General features: G+C 38.1%; 7 protein-coding genes and 1 non-coding gene across 8 annotated transcripts; 3 read left to right on the forward strand and 5 right to left on the reverse strand.

Annotated features, from left to right (window-relative positions):
* Positions 1–153: 153 nt before the first annotated feature.
* Cbr-srt-11 lies at positions 154–4,192 on the reverse strand (the record flags this gene model as incomplete). Its single annotated transcript, XM_002636119.1, has 4 exons — positions 154–516; positions 565–711; positions 833–1,255; positions 4,040–4,192. The coding sequence occupies 4 exons, from the start codon at positions 4,190–4,192 to the stop codon at positions 154–156; spliced, it is 1,086 nt and encodes a 361-aa protein (XP_002636165.1).
* A 276-nt stretch (positions 4,193–4,468) lies between these two features.
* CBG01418 lies at positions 4,469–9,243 on the reverse strand (the record flags this gene model as incomplete). Its single annotated transcript, XM_045236868.1, has 4 exons — positions 4,469–4,483; positions 8,186–8,332; positions 8,379–8,801; positions 9,091–9,243. The coding sequence occupies 4 exons, from the start codon at positions 9,241–9,243 to the stop codon at positions 4,469–4,471; spliced, it is 738 nt and encodes a 245-aa protein (XP_045091833.1).
* Positions 7,247–14,767, forward strand: CBG01416 (the record flags this gene model as incomplete). The annotated part of the gene is made up of 2 exons (XM_002636116.1): positions 7,247–7,390; positions 14,057–14,767. Coding segments are annotated over 2 exons (855 nt in total), but the record flags the coding sequence as incomplete, so codon positions are not given.
* On the forward strand, positions 12,509–13,568 carry CBG01417 (the record flags this gene model as incomplete). The annotated part of the gene is made up of 3 exons (XM_002636117.1): positions 12,509–12,649; positions 12,707–13,129; positions 13,221–13,568. Coding segments are annotated over 3 exons (912 nt in total), but the record flags the coding sequence as incomplete, so codon positions are not given.
* An 859-nt stretch (positions 14,768–15,626) lies between the features above and the next one.
* On the forward strand, positions 15,627–16,678 carry CBG01415 (the record flags this gene model as incomplete). Its single annotated transcript, XM_002636115.1, has 2 exons — positions 15,627–15,797; positions 15,842–16,678. The coding sequence occupies 2 exons, from the start codon at positions 15,627–15,629 to the stop codon at positions 16,676–16,678; spliced, it is 1,008 nt and encodes a 335-aa protein (XP_002636161.1).
* Positions 16,679–17,212: 534 nt separating this feature from the next.
* On the reverse strand, positions 17,213–17,283 carry CBG28989. Its single transcript has one exon. It is a non-coding gene (tRNA).
* A 1,671-nt stretch (positions 17,284–18,954) lies between these two features.
* Positions 18,955–20,760, reverse strand: Cbr-srt-35 (the record flags this gene model as incomplete). The annotated part of the gene is made up of 3 exons (XM_045236870.1): positions 18,955–19,233; positions 19,888–19,978; positions 20,606–20,760. 3 exons carry the CDS (start codon positions 20,758–20,760, stop codon positions 18,955–18,957), a joined length of 525 nt encoding a protein of 174 aa, XP_045091832.1.
* A 3,266-nt stretch (positions 20,761–24,026) lies between these two features.
* Positions 24,027–25,837, reverse strand: CBG01413 (the record flags this gene model as incomplete). The annotated part of the gene is made up of 3 exons (XM_045236871.1): positions 24,027–24,084; positions 25,029–25,622; positions 25,668–25,837. 3 exons carry the CDS (start codon positions 25,835–25,837, stop codon positions 24,027–24,029), a joined length of 822 nt encoding a protein of 273 aa, XP_045091831.1.
* Between the last annotated feature and the right edge of the window lie 984 nt (positions 25,838–26,821).

The raw sequence follows: 26,821 nt of genomic DNA on the forward strand, positions 1-26,821 counted from the left end.
TTTCGGAGTTTGGTCGCTTTTAGTAGCGGTCTCATCCGGAATTAGACCGACCTGACCCAGCAATAAATAGAAAGTGGACAGTGATCGAACAGGTTCACAAAACTATCAAGTCATCAAACACGAAAAAGTTTTCATTAAATATTCAAAATAAATCTAACTACTGGTGCAATTCAACACAAAATTATCAAACTTTACAGTTCCTCCGGCAGCATTTATCGCAGCTATCCCTGCTGATAACGTTACACCTCCAGCTTGTTCCAAAGCAATATGCTCGTCTGCTCCAATGTACCAACCGCGTTTTTTTCTTACTGTTCTTGGTATTATTAATCTCACAACCATATTTCGCATAGTTCGATTAAATACCAAATACGCAACACAAACTGCACCACTGCTCCATTGCCAAACGAATTGACTGAACACTATTAGTTCAAAAGTAGCTCCAAACATTTGCATATATTCGTAGATAAATGCGGCTGTGGTATGAAAAATGCACAGGGTTATCGCTTGGAATAGAATCTGCAAACATTTTAAGTTAGCATTGGGTCGTAGTTTCTGTTCCCCCACCTGTCGTTTAGTCTTGTACAGCCACATTGAAGTAGAATAACCGTGTTTGTAGATCAATCGATATGCCACATAGACGTAAAGTACTGTAGTGGCTATTCCAACAGAATAGTTGTTTACGGAATGCGGATAGCTGTGGTAGATGAGGGGCTGAAAAGGGATTTTTGATTTTAAAAAAAAATTAAAATTATTCATTGTAGTGTGTATAGCTATGGTATAGAAGAGACTGAACAGCACACCTTATCCAGTTACTCAGTAACTTTGAACTTACATCCTTTCCAATCATAGGATCGAAAAACCAACAACTATACTCCGCGGAAAATATGAGGGCTTTTACAAAAACGTATGAATATATGGTGTACAAAACCATCAGAATTCTAACAACTGGGAACACATTTTGACTGAACAAAAACTCCAATGGAAATTGTGGACTAATCTCAACACATCTTTCAACAGCAAGTAGCACACATGCCAAACATCCAGACATCCACGAGCCACCAACTGTGGCGCCGAGGCAGAAAATGAGAATGGGATAATTGCAAAATGATATACCAAGGATGTCGAAAATACCAGTACAAACTGAATTGATGCTCAACGATAGTATGTCGTATACAGCAAGAGCCAACATGATCTGGTAGACTGGAGCACGAGATTTCTTTTTGAGGATTGCCAAGAAGCATGGAATGTACAGAGCCTGGAACAAAAAATAGAATGCCACTCAAGAGACCAACTTTGAGCCAATTTATCTCCGCTCCTGTGAAAGATCTCGGCTGTCGGCGCCAATGCTTGGCCAGACCTCCCACAAGTCTAGCACAAGTCTCCGAGCACATTATTCTATGTATTAGCTAAGACTTGTGGGAGGCTTGTGCAAGGCTTGTGGGAGGCTTGTCCTAGACTTGTGTGTGGCTTTGTGTGTTTTCATTGAAACCTGTTGTTCTGTTGTGATTGTATTTGGAATTATATATACTACAACATTTTATTAGAACACTACACAAAACGAACAATGAGAAAAAAATTAATTAAAATCACAAAAAATTTCCACCTTTTCGTTTCCTTTTCTTTCAAATCCGTTGAAATTCATCGACAATGACAGTGTAATCGCATCAAGTCGAGCCATCTCATTTCCTCAATTTTTGCTTTGTATTTTGAAGTATCCTTTAGACGAGAACATTACGATCCAATTTCTTGCATCTGAAATACAAACGATAATTTTAAAAATTCTCAGTCTTTGAACTAATACCATCACTTCCTTTTCGAAAAATTTTCATAGTTCTGGTTTCGACATTACTGACTTTCGGATAACAAGCATCTACATAATGTGCAGTGCAAATAAGTTCTTCTTTACATTGTTCGAGTTGTCTTCAAATCCTAAAAAACGTTACTCCTGTGAGTTCCAAACATTGTTTTTTACTGAAATCGTGTTCATTTTCCACTGCTACACTCTACACATGCACGATTTGGACGAAACTCTGAATCGTTTTCATAGCGTTTTCAAACTCCTTGAAAAATGTGTGATACCTTCAAAAAGAGATCCTTTGTCGACTGAAACAGCAGTTTTAATGCAGTAGGTTTTTGTGGAATTTTTCAGAAAATTAACTTTTTTCATCTTCTGTCTCCTGTGTTTTCGTGAGACGAAATTCTGTATATTCAAGTGTTCGAATTCTGTAATATTGAACGGTTCAAACCTTTGCAGATTTATCCTTTTTCGGTTTTGCTCTTTTGAGTTGAAGTTGAATGTTCTGTCATGTTTAAAGTTATACCATTCGAAACTTCAAAATTTCTTATACCAAAAAAACTAAAATACCTTCATAAAAATTCAATCCTTTATAGAGTGATGAGTCGACTCGTTTAATCGACAATTTTAGTTGATCATGAAAATCGACGCAGTCAACTTTTTAAGAATCGAATAGTACTTTAGTCGACGAAAGTCGATTTTGTATTAGTCGATTATTAGTCGACTACGAGTCGATTACAGTCGAATATAACTAATAAACGACTAATAAACGACTAATAATCGACTAATGATCGACTAATAATCGACTAATAATCGATTATAGTCGATTATGGTCGACTATAGTGTGTATTTGAAATTCATTTTTAGGTGGTGGCCTAACATTTGCAAGTTGAGTTTTCTAGGCCACCACCTTTTTTAAGCTGGAAATGACCTGATATTCACCTGGTGTATTTTCTAGGTCATTCTACCACTGTGGCCTAACTTTTGCAAGTTGAGACTAAAATCGACTATAGTCGATTATTAGTCGATTATTAGTCGATTATTAGTCGATTATTAGTCGACTAATAATCGACTAGAGTCGACTATAATCGACTATCGTCGATTATTAAAAAGTCGATTATTTAATAATCGACTTCGATGAAATCGACTAGAGTCGACTCCGATTAATCGACTAAAGTCGATTTTCGTCGATTAGTCACTATTCGACTCATGACTCTAATCCTTTATGAAAAAAGTAGAAAAATAGGTAAAACCAGAAAAAAAATTGAAAATCAAATGATGAGTCCGAAGGTAAAAAATCAATAATCAGAATTTGGCCAGGACGTGTAGCCATCCGACTATGGGCCAAGACTTGTGGAAGCCATCCCAACGGCTCATGGAGGCGCATATTTTGGCCAAGACTTGTGGGAGGCTTGGCCAACACTTGTAAAATCATGAAAATTGGCCAAGTATTGGCACCCGTAGCCGAGATATCAAAAAGTAATCAACTGACAAAACATTCATCATAAGTTTAAAAGTATTTTCCATGTCAATCACTTTTTGATATCTCTCACTGGAACCTAGATAAATTGGCTTAAATTTGAGAGTTTAAAAAAATTATATTAGTGTGTTTACGGGATTCGTTCTTAAAACGGAAATTATAGGGTTACAAAATTATAAGGTTTCGGATACTGAGTCACTTTGTGTCACCGATGTGTCTGCGAATTTGTAATTTTTTCTCAAAATCTCAAATTTAAAATTTGTGATTTTCGTTTGACCAAACTTTCAAAAAAACCATTCGAATTTTTTTCCGGAGGAATAGAATACCCTTACTTTTGCAAGTGGAGTTTCCTAGGCCATTAACTATTACGGCCTAGAAATGGTCTGTTATTCGCCTGATGTGTTTTCCAGGCCATTTTAACATGGCGACCTAACTTTTACAAGTTGAGTTTTTAGGCCACTAAGTTAAATGACCCAGAAAACACACAAATTGAATTTGAGACCATTATTGGTAACCTAGAAAAATAAACTTGCAAAGGTAAGCCAATAAACTTGCAAAGGTGAAGGTAAGTGGCCGTTCTAGGCCGTGGTGGCCTAACTTTTGCAAGTTCTGTTTTCTAGGCTATCAACTCTTATGGTTCAAACAAAATTTCAAAACTTTTCGAAATAAGACGTTTTCAAAAATCACCCACTAGTTACAACATTTGAAAAAACCAAGGAAAGCGGTTTTGCCTAATAAACAGGACACGAAAAAATACAACTCACGATGAACAGCAAACCGGAAAATACAAAAAAGCCACCAAGAACTGGTCGCTCGAATCGCATCGTTGTCAAATTTTTCGGACATCCGTATGCGTCGTCCCAAAGTGTGAAAGAGTTGGTGAATAGGTGAAACATTGACATTTGAAGGGTAGTCATTGTTTTAACGGGGTTTTCTCACTTTTCACTTCAATCAAAGAAAACTGAACTGTTTGTGAGAACACAAAAAATACGAGACGGAACTAAAAGTGGGATAAAAAGGGCACATATATTGTATTAAATTAGTATAATCCCAATGGATATTGATTCTGTGAAACAACGATTGAAATGGGGACAAAAAATAAGTGGGTGTCTGTTTTCATGGATTGTTTTCTGGAAATTGAACATAGAACACAGGTAGAAACTTTAATATATTTTCATTAGAACGAGGAAAATTCACAATACGGGCGACTCGAAGGCGGCTGTTTGGTCGGCTAGACACCCTAAATTATAAAACCGTCACTGGCAATTTTTTCTTATGGTTTGTGCGCAGCCGGAAATTGAAATATTGCCACTATCTCTGAGGCTCTTAAGAAATGCAGCACCTTTTGTCACGTGCGCTGTTCTTTGCATTATCTGAAAAAATAAAAAACGTGCAATTAGAGAAAAACACAATTTTCAATCATAATAGAACCACTTGGGTTCAGGCGAGGGGGTCAGAAAGCGCGCCCCAGTAAATTTTCCAAAAATTCTCAATTGGCTGCCGGCTCTCGTTGACTGACAATCATAGTTTAATGCATTAGGCCGAGAAGATGAATATTTTTTCAATATTTTTTCGATGTTTTCTTTTGTTTTCGCTCGTTTTTGATCGTTTTTTCTCGTTTTCTCCTTTTTTTCAGTGAAAATTAGTTGAAAAAAGTTTCAAATGATTTATTAAGGTGAGAAGTCCAATGCAACGGCCTCGTGCAGTGATGAGTCAAGTGAGCGAACGGAATAAAGCTCGATTTTCGACGTTTTTTTGAGGTGAGTAACTTAAATATGTAATGTTCCAATATTTATTGATTTTCTAGGCTCGAGTCATCGCTCCGTCAGCTTGCCCAGAAGTACAACTGCGATAAGTAGATCTGCAGAAAGGATAAGTGGCCCGAATTCAAGTGAGTGTTTTGCTGAAAATCGTAGTTTTGTGGAAACATGTTTTTTTACAGAAGTTCCCAGCGACGGTGGTCGTCGAAGAAGATTCACACGTTTCTCTACAAACCGCGAGCCGACAATCAAGCTCCGTCTTGGTTCTCCGTCTTTGTGAGGGAATCATCGATCCGTCGCTCCGTCAGCTTGCCCAGATGTACAACTGAGACTAGCAGATCTGGAGAAACTGCTACGATCGTTTCCCACCACGTGCCAGCAACTGCAGAAAAAAGAAGTGCGGACACTCGAACGATCTCCACATCAAGAAGAAGTTAACTTAATCTTCATTTGCCTTCGTCCATCTGTCGGCAAAAAATCGGTGATTTTACAACGAAGAGAAGGATATCACTTCGATGATGGAGCATGAAACATGTGAGTAAATGCATTGAGGTTCTTCCATAATTATTATTTGTTTATTAGAGGTAATTCAATAATTCGTTCTATTTTCAGAGCAACCAGAAACCGGCATCCGATTGCGAAGACAACAACGACACGAGCTGTGCACATGAGAAGTCGGATGGATCATCGTTTTATGAGAAGTCGGATGGATCATCCCTTTAATAATAATTGCTGTTTCTCTTGTTATATATCCTGAATCTGAATAAATCTTCATGTATTGCATTGCCCTTCCTCGGGCAATTTAAGGGGAACAGCAACATAAAAGGATCAGTATTCACCGAAAGAAAAAACGAATTCATAGTCTTCTGTATCGTTAAAAAAACATTAGAGAAACCACGTGAAATCCACGTGTCATTTTGAATTAATTAATTTCGGCTGGCCTACGAGTTAACTGGGGCGCGCTTTCTGACCCCCTCCCCTGAACCCAAGTGTAGAACCACAAAAATAAAAAATTTTCAATTAAACATAAAATTATCGAATTTGATCACTCCTCCTATTGCATTGACCGTACCAAGCCCAGCAGACAGTGTGGGTCCGCCAGCTTCTTCTAGTGCAATATGCTCATCAGCTCCGATATACCATCCGAATCGTTTTCTGACACTTTTCGGGACCATTATTTTTACAACCAAATTTCGAATAGTGCGATTGAATATCAAATAAGCCAAACACACAGCACCATTGCTCCATTGCCATATAAACTGACTTGCTATAATTATGACTGGGGTTACTTCAATAAACTGCATGTATTCGTAGATGAATGCGGCGGCGGTGTGAAAAATGCATAACGTGATTGCTTGGAAAAGGATCTGCAACGTTAAAATGTTTGTGATATTATGGTAAAAAATTATCAGTTGAAAACTTTTTTATATCTTTTACAGGAACTTAGATACCGTAAAAACTCTATTAGATAGCCATGGCACTCTATTCTTCGAAGGTGGTCTGGGGTGGCACTGTATTAGGGGCTGGCATTCAATTAGATGCTGGCACTTTTTTGTTCGGCGCAAATTATCTACTGAAACTCAAAACAAATACTGCCCGAAGTTTATCCCAATTTTATTACTTTAAAAAACTTTGTGATCCCTCATTTAATAACTACCGTTTTGACTTTCTCATTTTCAGTTTTTTCTTTGTCTGGGTTGATGTGACAACGATAGCTATCCTATGCAAGAATGCGTGGTCCCAAAGAACCTGTGTCCGAGGATTTTTTGCAAAACATTAGAAACTTCTTCAACTTTTACCCACAGCGACATCATATACAGCAGTGGCTTTATATTAGAGGCTGGCATTCAATTAGGGGTGGCTATCTAATAGAGTTTTTACGATAAGTTGTCTCAAATTTGAAAGTTAAAGGGCACTTCTATTACAGATTTTACAGTGAGTTTCTTAGAAACGGTGTGTGATTTTCGTTACGTTTGAAAGACCTTCCGAAAAATTCGTTTGGAAAATTTTCGGAAAACCTTGCAAACGATTTTTCGAGAAATCGATCGAACGTAACGCGAACCATACGCTGCTTGTAAGATCACCATGGTGTCCTAACTCTCGCAAGTTGATTTTCCTAGGCCACAAAATTTCGTAGCATAGAAATGGTCTATTATTTTCTTCGTGTGATTTTTTAGTCATTTACCAAGCCCCGTTAAAACAATGGCTACTTTTCAAATGTCAACGTTCTATCTATTCACTAATGATTTCGCACTTTGGGACGAAGCATACGGATGTCCGAAAAATTTGACTACGATAAGATTCGAGAGGCCAGTTCTGGGAGGGTTTTTTGCATTTTCCGGTGTGCTGTTCATTGTGAGTTGTATTTTTTGTGTGCTCTGTTCAGTAGGCAAAACTGCTTTAGTTGTTGCCTTGTTATTCTTAATAATGCTGAAAACCGTTTCCTAGAAGTCTTACCACTTTTTAAAAAATTTTCGAGTGTTCAAACCAGAAAGTTGGTAGCCTAGATAACTCAAATTGAGAAAGTTAGGCCATTCGTGATCGCGTTCGAATTTTTTTTTAAATGTTCGTTTATTTTTTTTACTAAACTGAGCGCAGTGTTTTTTCGGAGTACCGTAGAATTTTCAACAAAAATATATTTTGGAATTTGAGTTCATTCGATGGGTTTTCTCAATTTTTTCAATTTCCTAGGCCACCACGATGAATGGCTTGATAAACGTTTTCTAGGGCAATAATCATGCTCAGAAATTGTGATTCATAAAAAAAGGTGATTCATAAAAAAAGGTTAAAATGGCCTAGAAACACACAAAACATAACACAGGTCATTTCGAAGCCATACAAGTTGGTGCCCTAGAAAATTCAACTTGCAAAGGTGAGGTCACCATTTTAAAATGGCTTAAAAAATACACCTGGTGGCTATCATACCCTTTCTAGATCATTTACCATGGTGGCCTATAAAATTCATCCTGCGAAAATTAGGACATCATGTTAAATGGCCTAGAAATAGGGTGATCAAAAAACCCCAAAATATGATTTTTAAATACTACGACACTCGGAAATAATTCACTCAGTTTAGTGGTTTGAACATCAGTTTGTTCGGAAGCTGTTAAATTTTAGAAAATAGCCCTTTTCGGAAAAACGCACACAAACCTGTCGTTTAGTTTTGTATAACCACATGGATGTTGTATAGCCGAACTTGCAAATCAGTCGGTACGATATATAGATGTAAAGAGCTGTAGTGGCAATACCAACGGCGAAGTTATTGATTGTATGGGGATAGCTATGGTAGAGAAGAGGCTGAAAAACACATTTTATTCAGTTATTCAGTCCATCTTAAAATTACATCCTTCCCAATCAAGGGATCAAAGAACCAACAACTGAACTGCGAGGAAAAAGTGAGACCTTTCACGAACAAGTACGCATACAACGTATACATTCCCATAAGGATTCTAACGAAAGGGAACACGCTTTTGCGGAACAGAAACTCCAATGGGAATTGTGGATTTATTTCAACACATCTCTCAATTGCTAGCATTACACAAGCCAAGCATCCAGCCATCCAGGAACCTCCAGCAATGGCGCCAAGGCAGAAAATGATAAGAGGAGAATGACAGAATGATATTCCGAGAATGTCAAAAATTCCAGTACAGACAGAATTGACTGATAGGGAGAGGATGTCGAATATGGCAAGAGCAAACATGATTTGGTAGACTGGAGCACGCGATTTTTTCTGGACAATAGCGAGGAAGCAAGGAATGTAGAGGACCTGGGAAACAATTTTTGCGTCTAACTTGAGACAGGGTCTGTCACAAAATAATAGGTAGTTTTAGTTTTCGGAGGTTTTAAAAAAAAGTCCATTGTGAAAAAAGCAAATCCAAACTATCCATCTACAGTACAACATGTCTACAGTAACACCTACAGTTAAGGATCTGCATTGAAACCTTTTCATGAAGTCTCTAGAGGAACGCTACAATTAGAGGGGTATTAAGGTTTTAAGGAAATCATATGTAGAATATACATTTGAACCTTTTTCTCGTATACTTTCTAGAACTTACAATAAACATAACTCCAAAAAACAAGAAGAACGATCCCAACACTGGTCTCTCAAACTTCAAATTTGTCAGATTCTGTGGACAGTCGTATGCTTCATCCCAAAGTGTGAATGAGTTTGTAAAGACATGATACAAGGACATTTGAAGAGCCGACATCGTAAGCTTTTGGGGATCAAACAATTGGGATAAAACTGCTGAATATGAGCCAAGAATATTAAATTAGATGCTCACACAAGAAAATATATAATATCACGAGTGGTAAATCTTACAATAACGTATACATATTTAGGGATTAGAAATAGTACCCGATTCCCCAGAGAAATCAATTCCTCGTAAATAAAAATTGTGTAGTCTGGAAAACAGAAATCAGACGAGCACAAAACATCAAACGAAAAATTGAAAGGAATATTGAATGGCAACTAATTTACAATGGAGTCATTTCCCAGTGGTCAAAGATGAGTGTAACTTCACTTCGGATGATTCATAAGAGCACATCAAAATAAAAAGAAAAGAAATTTATCAAAGCACCAACCCACATTTTGTGCTCGTGTCAAATATTGCAGTTTCAAGAATATATAGTAACCAGTCGGTTTACGCCCCTCCGGCGCTTAACCTTCTGGCTTACCTGTGTAGGATTTCCTCGCCCTCGCTGCTCACCACGCTTTACTGTGGTGAATCCAAGGAACGTCTGCAGAAGACTTCAAAATCAAAATTTTGAAAAAAGAAAAGTTCGGGCATCAACTAAGACATACTTCTGAGCTATCTGTCAGGTTTCAGCTCGATCGGTTAACTTTGAACGGGGGAAAAGGCACGCTACATGCATACAACATACAGAATTTGGTGAATGTTATTATTAGGTTGTCCAAAAAGTCTTTGACACTTTTACTTCGCTCTATGTTGCTCTTCCGTATTTCGATTTTTTCTAAATAAACTATATAAAGCTCGATGAACATCACATACCCAGAGGTGTGTTTTGTTCATGTTTCTCCTGGGTCTCTAGAGCAACGAACTTTGGCGAACAAGGTGCAAAGTGTTAGACGTAGACACTATCCCTCGAACCACTAATAAGTTTTGGTTCGAAAGATTCGGAGAGGGGAACTATGGAACATAAACTAACATCGAAATGACCTATTCTCAGTATGATTGGTGATATTTCGATGATACTAGAGGAAGAGCCCCGAGCTATTTCACGTGCAGTATCTTTGACAGTCTGTGATCCTAATACCACCGTAACAAATAATGTTCACCAAACGGGAAGAGCTCAGAGGGGTGGTCGAATCGTTCCACACATTTTGGCCAATTATCTAAAAAAGGTACGATGTGACCTGTCACTTTCACTTCTCACCAGGGGACCGACGAGGGACTGGATCAACAAAACTTCTATTTGAGATGATATACGGGTACTGTATCTCAACTATGTCAGAAAGAGCCAATGGGTCCTTGCACAAGAAAGGGCGAAATCGAGCTCAAACGGGAAGCTTCCAGAAAAAATCAGATTTTTTGAATTTGGTTAGACAGTGCTGGAGTAATGTCCCGCAAGCTGCTTCCGGGCTCCAGTATCATCAACTCTGGCTCTACGGCTTCCAAACGGAAAGTGATATTTATGCACATCGCCCTCACCTCCAGAAAGGCTTGCGGTTCAAACTATTGCATGACAACGAAAAACCACACAAATCTTTGAACACCCGCAGTACGCTCGAGCCTATAGGAATCAAAATTTTGTTTTACCCAGCGTATACGCCTTATCTGGCACTAATTAATTACCAATTTTTCTAATTTCTCCGAACTGTCTTACTGGAAATAAATTCCACGATCGGAAAGATGTCAAAAAATTTTTGAATCACTTGGCCCATACTCCGAGGGTACATCGAAAAAGGGTACATCACTCTTATAGGGTACATTGACTCAGAGGGTACATTGACTGATAGGGTACATCTGTGGAGGAGTCTGATAGGGTACATTTAAGCAACTCTCATAGGGTACATCGACGAAATACTCAAAGGGTACATCGAAAAAATCTGAAAGGGTACATTGGTCTGATTTCGCACAGTTTTCGAATGTTCGTAACTTAATGAGACGGACAAGTTTTATAACGAAGTTTCGGTCATTCATCGGATTATAAGCAACTTACTGATGCTCGGCGAGGTTTTGCAACGTGCTCCTCCTCAATCTAGAATAGTACGCGCTCATTTCTCGATCGGTCAGGAACGATATGTCAAAACAACTTTAGTAATTTACCCGCATTCTGAAAGCTTGAGCAGCGAGCTACACTTTTTTTCTAGCCCAGGAAGATAAATAACTTCAAACAGATACAATGAAAGATACAATGTTCGTCCCTAAGTGATCGAGGAATGAGCGCTTATTATTCAAGATTGAGGAGGAGCACGTTGCAAAACCTCGCCGAGCATCAGTAAGTTGCTTATAATCCGATGAATGACCGAAACTTCGTTATAAAACTTGTCCGTCTCATTAAGTTACGAACATTCGAAAACTGTGCGAAATCAGACCAATGTACCCTTTCAGATTTTTTCGATGTACCCTTTGAGTATTTCGTCGATGTACCCTATGAGAGATGCTTAAATGTACCCTATCAGACTCCTCCACAGATGTACCCTATCAGTCAATGTACCCTCTGAGTCAATGTACCCTATAATGTGATGTACCCTCAATGTACCCCTTTTTGATGTACCCCCGGAGTATGGGCCGAATCACTTTTTCGCTTCTAAGTCGCCAGATTTCTGTGCAATTGAAATCACCCAACTTCTGTTGCGCTGGCAAAAAGTTATAAACTCCAATAGTGAATACATTTCTTATTGATTCTTATTTTCCTTGAAGAAAACCCCTCTCGAAGAAAAGTGTCAAAGACTTTTTGAACCACCTAATAGTAATGATCGGTGTGTACACATTCCACTCTCGTGTATCTACCGTACTGCTTTTTTATCAAAAGAGTTGGTTTCCGGCGATGCACGCTGGCGTCACAAATGACGTTGAACGAGCTTAATCGAAAACTCTGTGACAGCTTTTTTTTTGAAATTAACCCTGATACTGTAAACCGAATTTTTTGTCTGATACCGTAAACCTATTCCTATGATGCCATAAACCCCCTCATTCCTCTAATACCGTAACCCGGATTCAATATGTTTTTTACAAAAGGGTATTCACCGCCAGCTTCGACCGCGTAGCTCAGCCGATAACACCCGAAAACTACTTCCGCAATTTCACTTTTTTTCGACATGAGATTTTTTTTCAACGCCCACACCTTCAAAAATATTGTCTCATATCCACTAATGGGATCAAACAGTTGTTCCCAGAGTATGTTTATCTCAAAGTGCTTATACGAATAACAGGAAACAAGAACGTTCCCAGAATCCTAGAAAAGCAATACGTATAAAAGTCTTTTGTGAATCTCGAATGACAGATAATTGATATGTCGCTTTTCAGACTTCTTTCTGATTTCTTTGATCTTCCAGCGGAATATCAATGCCCGGATTGTTTGCAAAACGATTATTTTGTAAGACTTCGCCTGGGAATTTACTTTTTGCTTTCTGGGATTCTGCTGATTGTGAGTTTTTGGGACAGGACCTTTAAAAAGCTTTTGATGAAAATAGTGATCTTTTAGCTTCTATACATCCCATGCTTCATCGTGATGCTCAAATCCAAGTCTCGCAACCCTTCCTTCCGTGTTATGATCATCCTAGCAGTTTTTGACATCATCAATCTAGCAGTGAACTCGGTGAGCACTGGAATCTTCAGCATCCTAGGAGCATCTTTCTGTCAATACCCGCGACTGATTTTCATCGTCGGTGCAATTGGAAATGGAACTTGGATGGCTGGATGTGCGATGTGTATTCTTCTAGCCATGGACAGATGTGTCGAGATCCACTCAAAATTCTTCCTGGCGTTTTTGTTTCATAAGAAAGCGTTTAGGGTAGTGTTGGGTGTTGTTGGAATGTATTGGATGTATTCTGTTTGGTTTACCAAACCACTATTGTTCTCTGCCCGGTACAGCTCGTGGTTCTTCGATCCTAAAATTAACAGAGACGTAAGTGAAAAATGTAGTATGATCTCAAAAGGTAGGGGTACATTCTAGTGAAATCCACATGCTTTTCAGCAAAATACGTACCATATTTCAGCCAAACATCTACCGTAACGTTCCACACACCATAAACAACCTTGTGGTTTCTGCTTCCACCACAGGACTCTACATCTACATGTGCATATTTTTGCTTTATAAAAAAGGCAAAAGTACCAACTCGATGTGGATGTCCAGAAATAAAAACCAGGTTATTCTGCAAGCCATAATCATTTGCTCTTTCCACGCGCTAGCAGCCTACATCTACGTCTACATGCAGTTATTCTACTCGCCACCATTGCTCATCATTCTGGGGCAGCTTACATGGCAATGGAGTAATGGATGTTTTTGTGTAGTCTATCTCACTATCAACAAATCCATCAGAAGTTCAGTGAAAAAGATGCTGCTAAGCTACAGATTACCCAATGCGCAAGTGGGTGTTATAAGCAAAACAAGTTCTATGCCTCGAGAAATTGCTTTGATTACTGGAAACGTACACGTGAGTACTGTCTGGCCAAACTAAATCATCCATTGGGATTTACAGACGTTCTGATGGACCAGTGATCGTCCTCACGCCTACATCCTCGTCACCTTCTGATCTCTGTGAGCAGAAAAAAAATCTCTAACATCTGTAATTATGTAACCTGAAATTTTTTTGTAACAAGTTTTTCAAGATCCATCCATGCGGACCAGCTACCGCATGTCGTTGTCATACGTTATTTTGAATAAATTTGAACTTAACTCTGATTTCTATGCATGTCCAGAGAACTGGACGATGAGTGAAGAGGAAAGAGTAAAGAGTCCATCCAATCTTCGGAACGTATTTAATGATAAGTGGAACTATCTATGTGGTGAGTAGGAATTTTGGGTGCTAAATCTGAAACTACTTTTTTCTAGATCCTTTACATCCTCTGCCTTATCGCTATGCTCAAACGTGATCTTATCCGTCACCCAGCTTATAAGATCATGGTCTGTTTGGCTATGTTCGACATACCATCCCTTTTCATCGCATGCATATTCACCGGCTATTTTGGATATTTTGGAATCTATTTTTGCGATTATCCACGTCTCATATTCGTTCTTGGCTCCTTTGCCTTTGGTTTATGGATGGGTTGCACATTTTCGTGTAGCGCTCTAGCTCTGTGCCGAATTAGCGGAGTGAATCACAATTTAGAAATTGGGTATATTTTTAAAAGCCATTGCATTTACTATTTAATCGTTATCATTTTCGCACTTCCGTCGTACGGAATATTCTTTACTGAACCTCTGATATTCCGCACTGAATATATGTCTTGGTTTTTCGACCCAGGAACCGGACTTTTTGATTCATCGAACTATCATAATATTTCTCAGGTTATCAACAACGCAGCGGAAAGCGTAATTACTACCATCCTGTACGCTTACTTAGTATTTTATATAATAAGAAATCTAACAAATGTAATATTATCAGCTCATGATGTTCGAGTACAGCGTCAAGTAATCCTTCAAGCTACAATCATTTGTTTTTTCCACTCTCTAGCTTCATCTGTATACGTATATATGCAATTTTTTTACTCCCCTGCTTGGCTTGTCATTTTTGCACAAATCAGCTGGCACATTTGCACGGGATTTGTCACGATCGTCTATCTGACACTTAACCCAACTATTCGGTCAGAAGTTGTCAAATTGATATGTCCAAAGAAGCTTCAAGGAGCCAATCAAGTTTTTCATTTTCCTGATGCTGTTCGAACTCGTAGTTGATGTTTGAGTTTTTGTTTAAACAATAAATACTTGTTAAAATTATTTTCCATATTCAAATTTGATCTTTGTTCAGTTACAAGGACTTCTATTTACTTGTTATTGTTTCAGGAATTATTTAGTCTAGTACAAGATAATCTATCAGAAGTTCCGCGGGGAGCATGTTAATGAACTACCAATTATCCAATACGCAAGTGGGTGTCATGAGCCAAACAACATCTACATATGTAACGAGAATTTTGATTACTGAAAACGCAATAGAGTACTGTCTGGTCCAATAGAAATCATTCCACTGGGACTTACAGACGTTTTGAAAGATCAGTAATCGTCACTACGCCTACATTCTCGCTAGCCGTGTTTTTGAAGTGACTTTCAATTTTTGTTGTTCTCTAGCTACAAGCAGAAAGAAAGCTGTAACATCTATAATTATTTAACGCTCAATTTATCTCTGTCCTTGCTTATTCAAGCTACAGATTTCCCAATGCGCAAGTGGGTGTTATAAGCAAAACAAGTTCTATGCCTCGAGAAATTGCTTTGATTACTGGAAACGTACACGTGAGTACTGTCTGGCCAAACTAAATCATCCATTGGGATTTACAGACGTTCTGATGGACCAGTGATCGTCCTCACGCCTACATCCTCGTCACCTTCTGATCTCTGTGAGCAGAAAAAAAATCTCTAACATCTGTAATTATGTAACCTGAAATTTTTTTGTAACAAGTTTTTAAAGATGTCCACCCGTACCAGCTATCACATGTCGTTGTCTTACGTTATTTTGAATGAATTTGAACTTAATTCTCATTTCTATGCATGTCCAGAGAACTGGACGATGAGTGAAGTGGAGAGAGTGAAAAGCCCAATCTTGGGAACGTATTTAATGATAAGTGGAACTATCTATGTGGTGAGTAGGAATTTTGGGTGCTAAATCTGAACATCTTTTTTTAGATCCTTTACATTCTCTGTCTTATCACTATGTTCAAACGTGAACTGATCCGCCATCCAGCTTATAAGATCATGGTCTGTTTGGCTCTTTTCGATATACCATCTCTTTTCATCGCATGCATATTCACTGGCTATTTCGGTTACTTTGGAATATATTTTTGCGATTATCCACGACTTATATTCGTTCTTGGATCTTTTGGCTTCGGGCTATGGATGGGATGCTCATTTTCGTGTAGCGCTCTAGCTCTGTGCCGAATTAGCGGTGTGAATCCCAATTTAAAAATCAAGTGGATTTTCAGAAGCCCCTGTATTTACTTTTTGATACTTTTGGTTTTCCTACTTCCGTTTTACGGATCATTCTTCACTGAAGCACTGATATTTCGCCCTGAATATATGTCATGGTTCTTCGATCCTGGAACAGGGCTTGTAGATTCATCAAAGTATCATAATATTTCTCAAGCTGTTAACAATGAAGCGGAAAGCGTAGTTACTACTCTTCTATACGCTTATTTGGTATTTTATCTGATAAGAAGTCAAACAAATCAGCTATCAGCTCATGATGCTCGAGTCCAGCGCCAAGTCATACTTCAAGCTGCCATAATCTGTTTCTTCCACTCTCTAGCTTCATCTGTATACGTATATATGCAATTTTTTTACTCCCCTGCTTGGCTTATCATTTTTGCTCAAATCGGCTGGCAGATCTGCACAGGATTCGTTACGATCGTGTATCTGACATTGAACCCAACTATCCGGTCACAAGTTTGCAAATTGATATGCCCGAAGAAGCTTCAGAAAACCAATCAAATTTCTCATTTTTCGGACGCTGTATTAAATATCTGAAATAAAAAATTTCTCATGTTCAATTTTGTTTTTTACCCCGTTAGAAAAGTTACTTATTACTTGTGCTAACCCGTTTCCATATTTCCGATTTTTCTCCAAGCCTTCTCCACACATTTCGAATCTTGTCTAACTCATTCATTATAGTTAGCAAGCCGTCAAAAATTCTAGAATCATTCGGAAATTCGTATTTTCTCTGAATCACTGTTCTTTTCATGTTTTTTTCTTTTCTTTTCTTGCTTCTTCATCCATCTCATCCCAAAAATCTCCAGCAAAAAAAGTTGAGTCGACTGACTCGATTCAAACTTTAACCCACATTTTTTTCTTGAGCCATCTCTTCCTTGTCTTCTTCTCTTTGACGTCAAAGCTGTTCTTCGAAAATTTTGGAGAGTTTCCAAAAAAAAAGAGATAAAAATAGGAGATTATGAGCTTTGGGAGTTCCATAATTTGAATTGATTTATGTACTGACGAAGATACACTTTTTGAACGCGGCAGAGTTATTATCAAACCTCGAAAGTTCGTCAAAAAAAAAGGAATTGCATCGACCGGGAATCGAACCCGGGCCGCCCGCGTGGCAGGCGAGCATTCTACCACTGAACCACCGATGCGACATTTTGAGAGAAGCGTGTTTCCGTAGATATGAGGGGGGGGGGGGGGGCGGCGGCGGCAATCGTGGCGCGAGGGGAATGCAAACCAGTTGCCGCAACATTGGAATGACTATATCTCAAAAACCATGAACCCTAGAAAAAAAATGTTAAACAGGAGATTTTACACAAGTTTGTAGTTGAACTAATTTTGATTAGTTACACATGGAGTGAGATATAACGATCTGAAAGCTGCGGTAGTCATGGCGGTGGTACAACTTCCTGTAATCATATCTCAAAAACTATGAATCCTAGAAAGCCAACAACAAAAATAAAATTGTTAAAATTTCCAACAACTTTGTAGTTTAATATTTCTGGATAGCTAAAAAGGCTAGTCAGATATAGAGATTCGAAGAGTTGACTCATGTTTGAAACTGAAACTCAATTTAAAGTTCCTTCATTGTTCCAGAATTTTCTATTCACTTTTTCTCGTCATTTGCTTTTTGTCTGGTTTCTTCTCCCACACCAAATGATCATTCTGACACCACATTTCCTAATTTAGGCTCCGCCCACTGTCAATAGAAATTTCAATAGAAATAACTTCAAATTTGAGATCTCGATCTTTGTTCGCTTACAAGAACTATTGCAGTAAGAACTATTGCAACCAGTACGAGATAATCCATGAGATGTTCAGCAGGGGATGTGTTTTTGAGCTACCGACTTCCCGATACGCAAGTGGGTGTCATTAGCCAAACAACATCTATCCCTCTAGAAATTGCTTTAATTACTGGAAACACAATAACACAGTTGAGTGCTGTCTTGCAGAATTAGATAAAAAAAATCTATTGGGATTTGCAGACCTTCTGAAGGATCAGTGATCGTCCCACGCCTTCGCTATCTTCATTAATGTTTTTGAAGTGACTCTCAATTGTTTTCTGTTTTCTAACAGCGAAATATCTCCCATATATAATTCTAACCCAAGATTTATTCAAATTACTTGAACCCTTAATTGATGTTTGATTTCTTGTATAAACGATAAATACCTGACCCCTAAAGAGTTCTCACTCGATCTTTGTTCGCTACAAGGTATACAAAGCACTTGTAATGGTTCCGAGAACTGTTGGAGCTAGTACAAGACAGACGAGACTGTCTAGTATCATAACAAATTCGCCTGTTGGGAATATGTATGAAACCGTCGATCATGGAGGTCGAAAACCCGGAAGTCGAAAACCCGTGCGATTTTGGATTTGGCCAAAGCAGTGTCGACAAACATTCAGAACAACATCATCAGTATTAAAGTTTGAGCTTCCTATCAAATTTTAGCTAATGTCAGCTGTAGAGCTGTTTTTGAGTCACAGTCCGCCGTACAACCGTTTTTGAAAAACTTTGGACCAAAACCTGGCCAAGACTTGTCCACACCCACAGGCTAAAATGTCAGATGCCACAAGGAACACCATTGGCTACTAGGAAGACTACGCTATTTCGATGTATAAATCGAAACTGTAAAGGTTCATTACGTCAGATCATTGCATTTCCTCTGTTAAGCTCATTTCTAAACAGACTTAGCTGAAAATTATCTTGTTTATAGGAAATTCAGAGACTAGGAAATAACACTTTATTCGATAAAACTCATTTGAAATGCAAAAAAGTCACTTTCGACCCAGGAACCGGACTTGTTGATTCGAATACTGACACTTAGTGTTGCACAAGCGCCGAATGATTGATTATTGATAAAGCCACCACAGTTGAATTACTTTTTTTCTGGACTTTTATCATTGCAAAAAACCGTTTTCTTATCATATCATTCAAAGCGATATAAATAAAAACAGGTGCTCCATGCACGAATTGCCAGAGCACATGTCCGAAAATTATGACTCCAGGAGACACGTTAACTAGATTCATGAAAACGTAAATCACAGCGGCACCTTGGCTGGCCGCACAAATTAGTATCGATTGAATGAACACTTGGATTTTCTGAAAGATTCTGAAATAATAAAATACTTGTTTGTCGAAGCTTACGGCATTTTGCATCCTTGACTGAGTGCCAGCTGCGTTTAGATTGTTTCTGACTATATAGTAAAAGGGAATATACAATATAGAGGTGAGGATCACGATAGAAAAGTTGTTGATTGTATGAGCCAAATTATCGTACTCTTTAGCCATATCTGGGAAAATCATGGGGTCGAAGAGCCATGCATGATGCTTCGAATTGTAAACGTGCGGTGTGGTGAACAAGAAGTATAGAGCGTAAATCAAAGAGAAGCTCAGCACTATATATGTTTTATTGCCCTCAAAAATGACCATCTCCAGATGTGGTTTCGATATCACCAAGATCCGATTGCAAACCAGGATCAACGAGGTGAAACATGAAGAGCACCACAACGACATTGCCACCAGACCAGTAAGGTAGATGAGTGTCGGATAGGTACAGTATACTGCTCCCAGGATAGCTAAGATTCCAGTAACAATCGAATTGATACAAATGACAAAAAAGTCGGTGATGGCAAGTTGGAACATGATTTTGAAGCAGGACAGTTTGAAATGCTCTTTGTCGAGCATGATCAGGGTGATTGGGATGTAGAGAAGCTAAAGTTTAAAGAAAATGGACAGTTGAATAGAGAAACTAACATTAACAACGATTCCATATGCAATTTGCAGTGTTCCAGTGATTGGTTGACGCTCGCCAGTTTCCAATGACCATTGTTCGGGGGTTCTGGCACTAAAATCGTGAGTTTAAATATTATTCAGCAATTTACTGGTCCAGACTGATTCGATAAGGCGGATGGACATTTCGTACCAAAACAACTGACCTACAATTGTACAGCGGAATATTTTCCACACTGCCGTATCTTATAATGTCATCCATCGCCAATATACGAAAACTTTCTGAGGGAGATAACTTTTTGTTTGTTTCGAGAAACCGATTTTGTGAGTTAGATATTAGGTTGTTCCGAAAGTCTTTTACATTTTTTGAGCAGGCATTTTATACATTCTTCCCGATCGATTTTCGTTTTCTTTTTTGGTTTTGATAATATTTAACTCATGTTCAATAAAAATTGTCAATGTGCTTGAAAAAATCTCAGTCCATGGCCGAGAGCCTCGCCAACGAAACCCATGATGCGTGAGGTTGCCTTCTTTTTGAGTTTCTCAAATGAGAACCCGCTGCCACTGCTCATCGATCTATATGTTCCGTAATTGGTGACAAGTCACTTGAGTATCTTGTAGTGCGACCTTGGTTCAATCGCTTTCGGAACGGCGAATATTCGCTCAAAGAGCCGATATCTAGAAGGCACTGGAAGCTAAGCGAGACTCACTGTTCGTAAAGTTTCTTCAATTCTTGGCCAACCTGATACAACTGCATTTCACTATCTTCGATGTTCCTGGCACATAGAAAAATATGGTCGACTGGAGCCACACCATTTCAGTGTTTCCAAGATTAAAACTAGTTGTGGCTTGAGTTGGTCTTTGCTCACTCGTGAGCGAACCTTTGATGGGATCCATTATCTTGCATCAGGAAACAATAAAGGGTGTCTGTAGATTGAAGAAAACAGAAAGCGTTAGTGGGTCAAGGTTTGCCAAACTCCAGAAATCAATCACAAAAGGGAAATTCGTGAAGAAAGGGAGATGTTGAGCATTTGATGGTATTGTTACGTCTGATCTTTAGAGAGCTTTCTCCGAATTGTGCGATCGTTACTACGGACATGTACTGTCGCCAACTGCAAAACTTGTTCGATGCATATCCCCCACTGCGCCCAGAAGCAGACACAGTTGTGAGTCACGATAATGCGCACTTTGGCCACTCGTCAAAAAATGTAGCGTCTAAGTATCAAAATGCTTGGTCAGTCCAGAACTCGCTCTAACAGAATTTTATTTAATGAGCTCGCTTTCAAATGGTTAAAAGGTTAAAGGTTAATGGTTAAAAGGTCAATAACCCGTGACTTGGGATTTCTAGTATCTGAAAAACTGGATTTTTCTGAGCACTGGAGACAAGCAACTAACAAGGCTAAATTTATCCTGTCTCATTCTTTCCAGCAATTTAATAGTAAAAACACCCGATTAATGGTTCTTTTATACAAAGTTTTCATAAGCCTGTGCTCAAATATGGTACGGTAATCAGTAGTCCCTTCAAAATATCAGATATTAAATTAATAGAATCAGTGCAAAACTCTTTCACAAGAAGACTGTATAGTGGTAAACTAGGAAGATATGTTAACCCAAACGATAAGAAATATAAATCTGCGAGCGAGCGCAACCTACTTTTTGGTCTTAATTAACTACACTCTAGACGCTTAGCAATAGACAGGAAAATGGTATCAAAAATGATATCGGACAAAATAGGTCTGAACGTAACTGAATTTTTCGCGTCAACTGAAACACGTACTAGAAGAAAGACACGATTTCTCTGGTCCATTCCTAAATCTAAACTAAGGCGAAACTTCTTTGTCAACCGCACTCTGAGTCTAATTGAGAACCCAAGGCCCCCTCTCTCTAAGTTGTAAAATAATTTATTATTTCTGTTAATCATTATTGCAGGTATAATTTTTATTCTGTATGCGTGTATGTGTTGATGGTTATGTGCTATTATTTGGAAATAGTGTTACTATTCGGTTCCCCACTTTAATTGAATGTATTGTCTAGTTATTCGTGTATCTGTGTTTTGTATTGTATTGTGATTATATTGTATTCCTTTTCTCTTTTTTCTCTTTTTCCACGACGGAAGGTCGTAATCAATAAATAAATAAGGGTGAACGGTTTTAAAGAAGATCGGACCTCAAATCGTATATGGGTGCCTTCTTCACCCGAGTTCTACGCAAGAGGCATCAAACAGCTACCTATTACTTGCCGAAATACTTCGAACGTTGAATACAGTTTTGTTGAAAAAATGCCAAAAAATGTAAAAGACTTTCGGAACAACCTAATATTTAATAGAGATAGAACTGAACAAACTAGCAGTCTTCAACTGCTTTCGTAATTAGAATGAAATCCACCTGAGAGTTTCGGATCAAACGACTGCACGTATTTTACTGTTTTCGTGGAACTTGGATGTTTTTGTCTAGGATGCGTTTATGTTGTTTTGATGACATTAAAAATATATTTCTCGAAATGGGCCCCTCAAGGAGTTGAACTTGTGTGCCCACTGCTGGATGTTCCGCGTTGCTAACAGCTGAGCTATCATGGCCACGAACTGTGCTAACACCGATTACTGTACACCGTCACGTCGGAATGCATGCCGTAACTCCAAAAAATTTTCTCCTGAATCTCCGACAGATTCGCCAGATTTCGATTTAATGTGGACCTAGCAGTGTTTCAGATTCCAAGTCTTGGCCAAAATCTGACCATGGTCCGCTTCACAGCCGTTATTGGGATATTGCCTTTTTCAAACTAAAAATACCAACTTTGAAATTCTGGATAAGTAGTACAGTACTTTCTCATTGCCTTGTGAAATTCAGATTATACTTAATATGAAAATACATGTTGGTTTTTGAAAATATATGTTGATTTTTGTGCACGAGGAAGAAAAAAGATGATAAAACCGTTTTATTTAACGACTAACTGATAAGAAGTTCAGGCATAAAAAAGCGTAGTAATAATGTCATAGACATTATTCTTCTATTCTACAAACTGAAAACTAATGATTCTATTGAAAAACCATTTTTTTTTCAAAAATTAAATTCAAAATAATATTCAGAAGCACCCACCAGAAAAACATGAAACAAAACTAATAATGACAATTTCAGATGAAAACTCTCCAGTTAAAAACATTTTTTTAAATATCAGTTTTCAGACCAGAATTTTTTCTAAGGACCAGAATTTTTTTAAGGACCAGAATTTCATACTAGAGCCAACTTTTCAACGCCAGTCATATATCTTTTTTTTTTATTCAAAGTAAAAAAGGTCAAAGCGATGTCGGATAAATTGAAGGTAATGCCCATTGTAGCACGAGGACACGAGGTGACGCAAGTCGACTCTGTGTCGACTCGCGTCGATACGACTTTATGTCGACACGTTACTCTAATGACAATTATCGGAAGGCGCTGGAGAGTTTTAAACAGACTAGAGCGAAAAACTTTTTGACAAGATCTGTGCGTTTTCATGAACACGATCATTCCTGTAGCATTGATGCATTTTAGTGTTCCCGAATTGTCAGACAAAACGTTTCATCTGTGGTTAGTTTATAGATTTATCGTCGACCGAAATGAACGCGAAAAAATGTCAAACTGTTAATATAAATCATGGAATTTTTAAAACTTTATCAGCCTGTTCTTCAAGCGCTTCAAACGTCTGGCCGGAGAACTTACGGCGCGAGTTCGGCGCTTCGCTCCTCTTTTTTATTGACACTATTTGATGTGGAAAAAACAATCAAAACCTTTATTCATTTTTTTTTCTCCTTAAGATTCAGAACTGACAACTCCAAGAGTAGACCAAATTTGATCTGATTTTCCCTATGTCGTCCATATGAGGCGCCGCGCCAACGCATATACCATGGGAAATTTCCGTCCCCTCTGGGAAACATAATGCCATACGAATATCATTGGTCATTTTTATAATGAATAAATCAAGTGAGTCATACTGCTTCCAAAGAAGAGAAGTTTCCAACGGGAAAAATAAGTCCGCATTTGATATATCGCAAAAAATTTTGATGTTGGCAGGTCTGAAGCACAATGAGAAAAAAATCTTAGAAATTTCAATTACTTTTGACAAACTTGCGCTTTAGGCGCACCAGCCAGACGTTTGAAGCACATGAGGCACGGCAGATAGGCTGGTTATCATAAAGAAGGCTCAACTTTTAGCGAGACGTTGTAATGAAAATGGGCATAGTTTGTGCTGAAAGAGAATGAAATTAAAATTTTAAACCCGTCCTCTGGGATAACTTACGGTTCCCATAACTTTTTTTGAATGCAGATCTCATTTCCTTGTTAGACAAAATTATGATTCCTTTTCCCATGAAAACGACAACCCACCAACGACACTCCAATATTACGCTAGTGCGCGTTGTTTAACAAAATTTTTCACCGCCCATCTTGATCAATTTTTCGATCATATCGACCATGTTTCCTGTTTTCAAAGAACTTCTACTGTTTTCACATGTAAAAATTATGGCTAACGAAAATAAAACTTATTTTTAGTAAAGAAATAGGTAAAATTTTTTACAAAATCCTGTTTTTCTTGAAATAAGGACTTTTCTGTTTTACTTCGGAATAAGCGGAATAGTATATTTTTCAGGTGAAATACAGGTTGGTTGGTAAGTTTTCCGATTATTACGAAGTAAAAGTAGGAAAAAATCCGAGAAACACAAAATTATTTCGAAAACAATTATGCGAATTAATGCCAATTTCAAGACTTTGTTGAATTTTTTTCAAGTTTTCTATATCGCAATTATGAAGGAAAAATTTATAATGTTATATCATCCAGATATTTTTAACTTCCTGCCATAATTTTTCTTGCTGTGAGAAAATTCTGAAAAATGGAAAAATGGTCACTCTGTGAAATCTGAAAGGGAAAATGAACGATATTGGAAGACCTGAACAAAATCACATCTTATTACAACTATAGTTAGATGAATTAATCCATATAAGAGATATCCATCGCCAATACGACCTGAAATTGTAGATGAAATATGAAAGCGTCATGTCCGATCTCGATGGCGCGTGCGCGAATATAGCGTACTATATGCGCGCAAACGGGTACCTATGTCGTCCATATGAGGCGCCGCGCCAACGCATATACCATGCGCAGCCGTTACCCTGTGTTGTAAAACTAGTTCTCACCCTTCGAAGGCATGGACAAATCCCCACAAAGAAGTCAGGAAGAAAAGAGCAACCTCGTTTGAAACATGTGGAGCAAGCACATAATATGAAATTTGGCCAGTGGAAACAGTGAGTCCTTGGAAAAAAGTCTGCCTGATGAAGTTCATCTCTCTTTGTTTCTGTTGTTTTGAGATTTGCAGTCCGGCTGCGTTAACCAACATTCGACTGCTTCTCATAGCTTTGAATGCTGTTAGAAAGTTGATAGTGACAGTAACCACAGCGAAAGAAATATTGAGCATAAAATCTGAGAACCAAGTTAAATGATCGCACATCGGGGTGTCCAAAAATTGAAGAGATAGAGTACGTTCATTATACGGATAGAGACAACCAACAAATTCGTATAAAATTGTACATACGATAATCGATACGATCCAAATCACGAGTATCATTCGTTTTGTGTTTCGAACACTAAAAACCAGTTCGTAAAACGATGCTAGGTACAAACTGAAGAATCTGTTGAGAGCAATCAATAAATGACACATGTAGGATATTTCATCTGATATCATTGCGGTTGTACCAACCCAATGTGTAATAGGAATATAAGATTTAAACGCACTAAAGCTTTTAATTCATAAAATAACAGTAGTCGGAAAAACAAACCCAAGTTGGAAAGGAACGAATGAGAGAAAACAAAGGCACATCATTGAGTTGCATATCGTTTGGTACTTGGTTATAGTGCCAAAAGAGCTGTTCATAGAAGTCATCTGTTGCGAAGCAAAGAAAACATAGCTATTTGAAATTATACCAAATACCGTAATCTGAAAGGACATTTTTAGATAATATTCGGAAATTGTGAAGCTTACAACAAATGTGAAGACAGGGAAGAGGATATCGTGCTGCATAGCTAATGTAACAGAAGTTTGATTCTCCACTTCAAGATGTATATCTGGAAAAGTAAAACCCTTTAGCTTTTTTGGAATTATACGATTGTTGATTGCTCTAGACAAAAAATCGAGGGGTCTTATACCCCACCTTTTAGGATCTCAAATTTGAACTGTTGGTTCTTAAATATCTTACCCTAAATATTGCTGAGAACTAAAAGTAAAGAGTACTGCTCCGAAATACTTGATTTTTTTGAAGCTCTGTACCTCGCGAAAAAGAACTTTGGCTCCATTTTTCTTCTGGCAAAAACATCGACTTTGTTCCCAGGAAATGATTACAAATTTTTCAACTTGGTAAATTATATACAAGCAGAATGAGAAAAAATTTGAATGACGGTGTCACAGGGTTCCAAAGCGTCTGGTCAAAAATCGCAAAGTGCATTACATGTGTAATTTTAATTAACTCGTGCTTTTTTCGCTCATTGCTGTACGTTTGATGCTCAGCCAACGAAAAGAATAAACACGAAGAGAGATCTCAGGCTTGCTGGGCTTCTGATCAGTGTTTTTAGACAGAAGTGAGGTGTGACAGTGTGAAACTTTATACGTCATTCTGTTACGATTGAACCAATTTTTTTCCAGTTCGATGAAAAATTCATAAATTTTCAGTTTCAAGATCTGCGAGAAGAACCATATTGTTAAATGGATGTATCATATCAATACAACTAATTCCTAGAATCCTAGAAGAGTCTACCCTAGGAACACGAGAGCAAACTCTTCTTCTCGTGGAGTCTTCTGGTTTTGGTTCCTCTCTTTTTGATTTGAAAATGCATGATGGGTCGTATTATTGTAGTTCCCAGCTTTCGTCAACTTATAAAGAAAGACACAAAGATGAAAAAAAAACCATCTATTTATTTATTATAAAAATGTTGATGA

The sequence above is a fragment of the Caenorhabditis briggsae genome, assembly GCF_000004555.2.
Source record: "Caenorhabditis briggsae complete genome, chrV, whole genome shotgun sequence".
NCBI classification, from domain to species: domain Eukaryota; kingdom Metazoa; phylum Nematoda; class Chromadorea; order Rhabditida; family Rhabditidae; genus Caenorhabditis; species Caenorhabditis briggsae.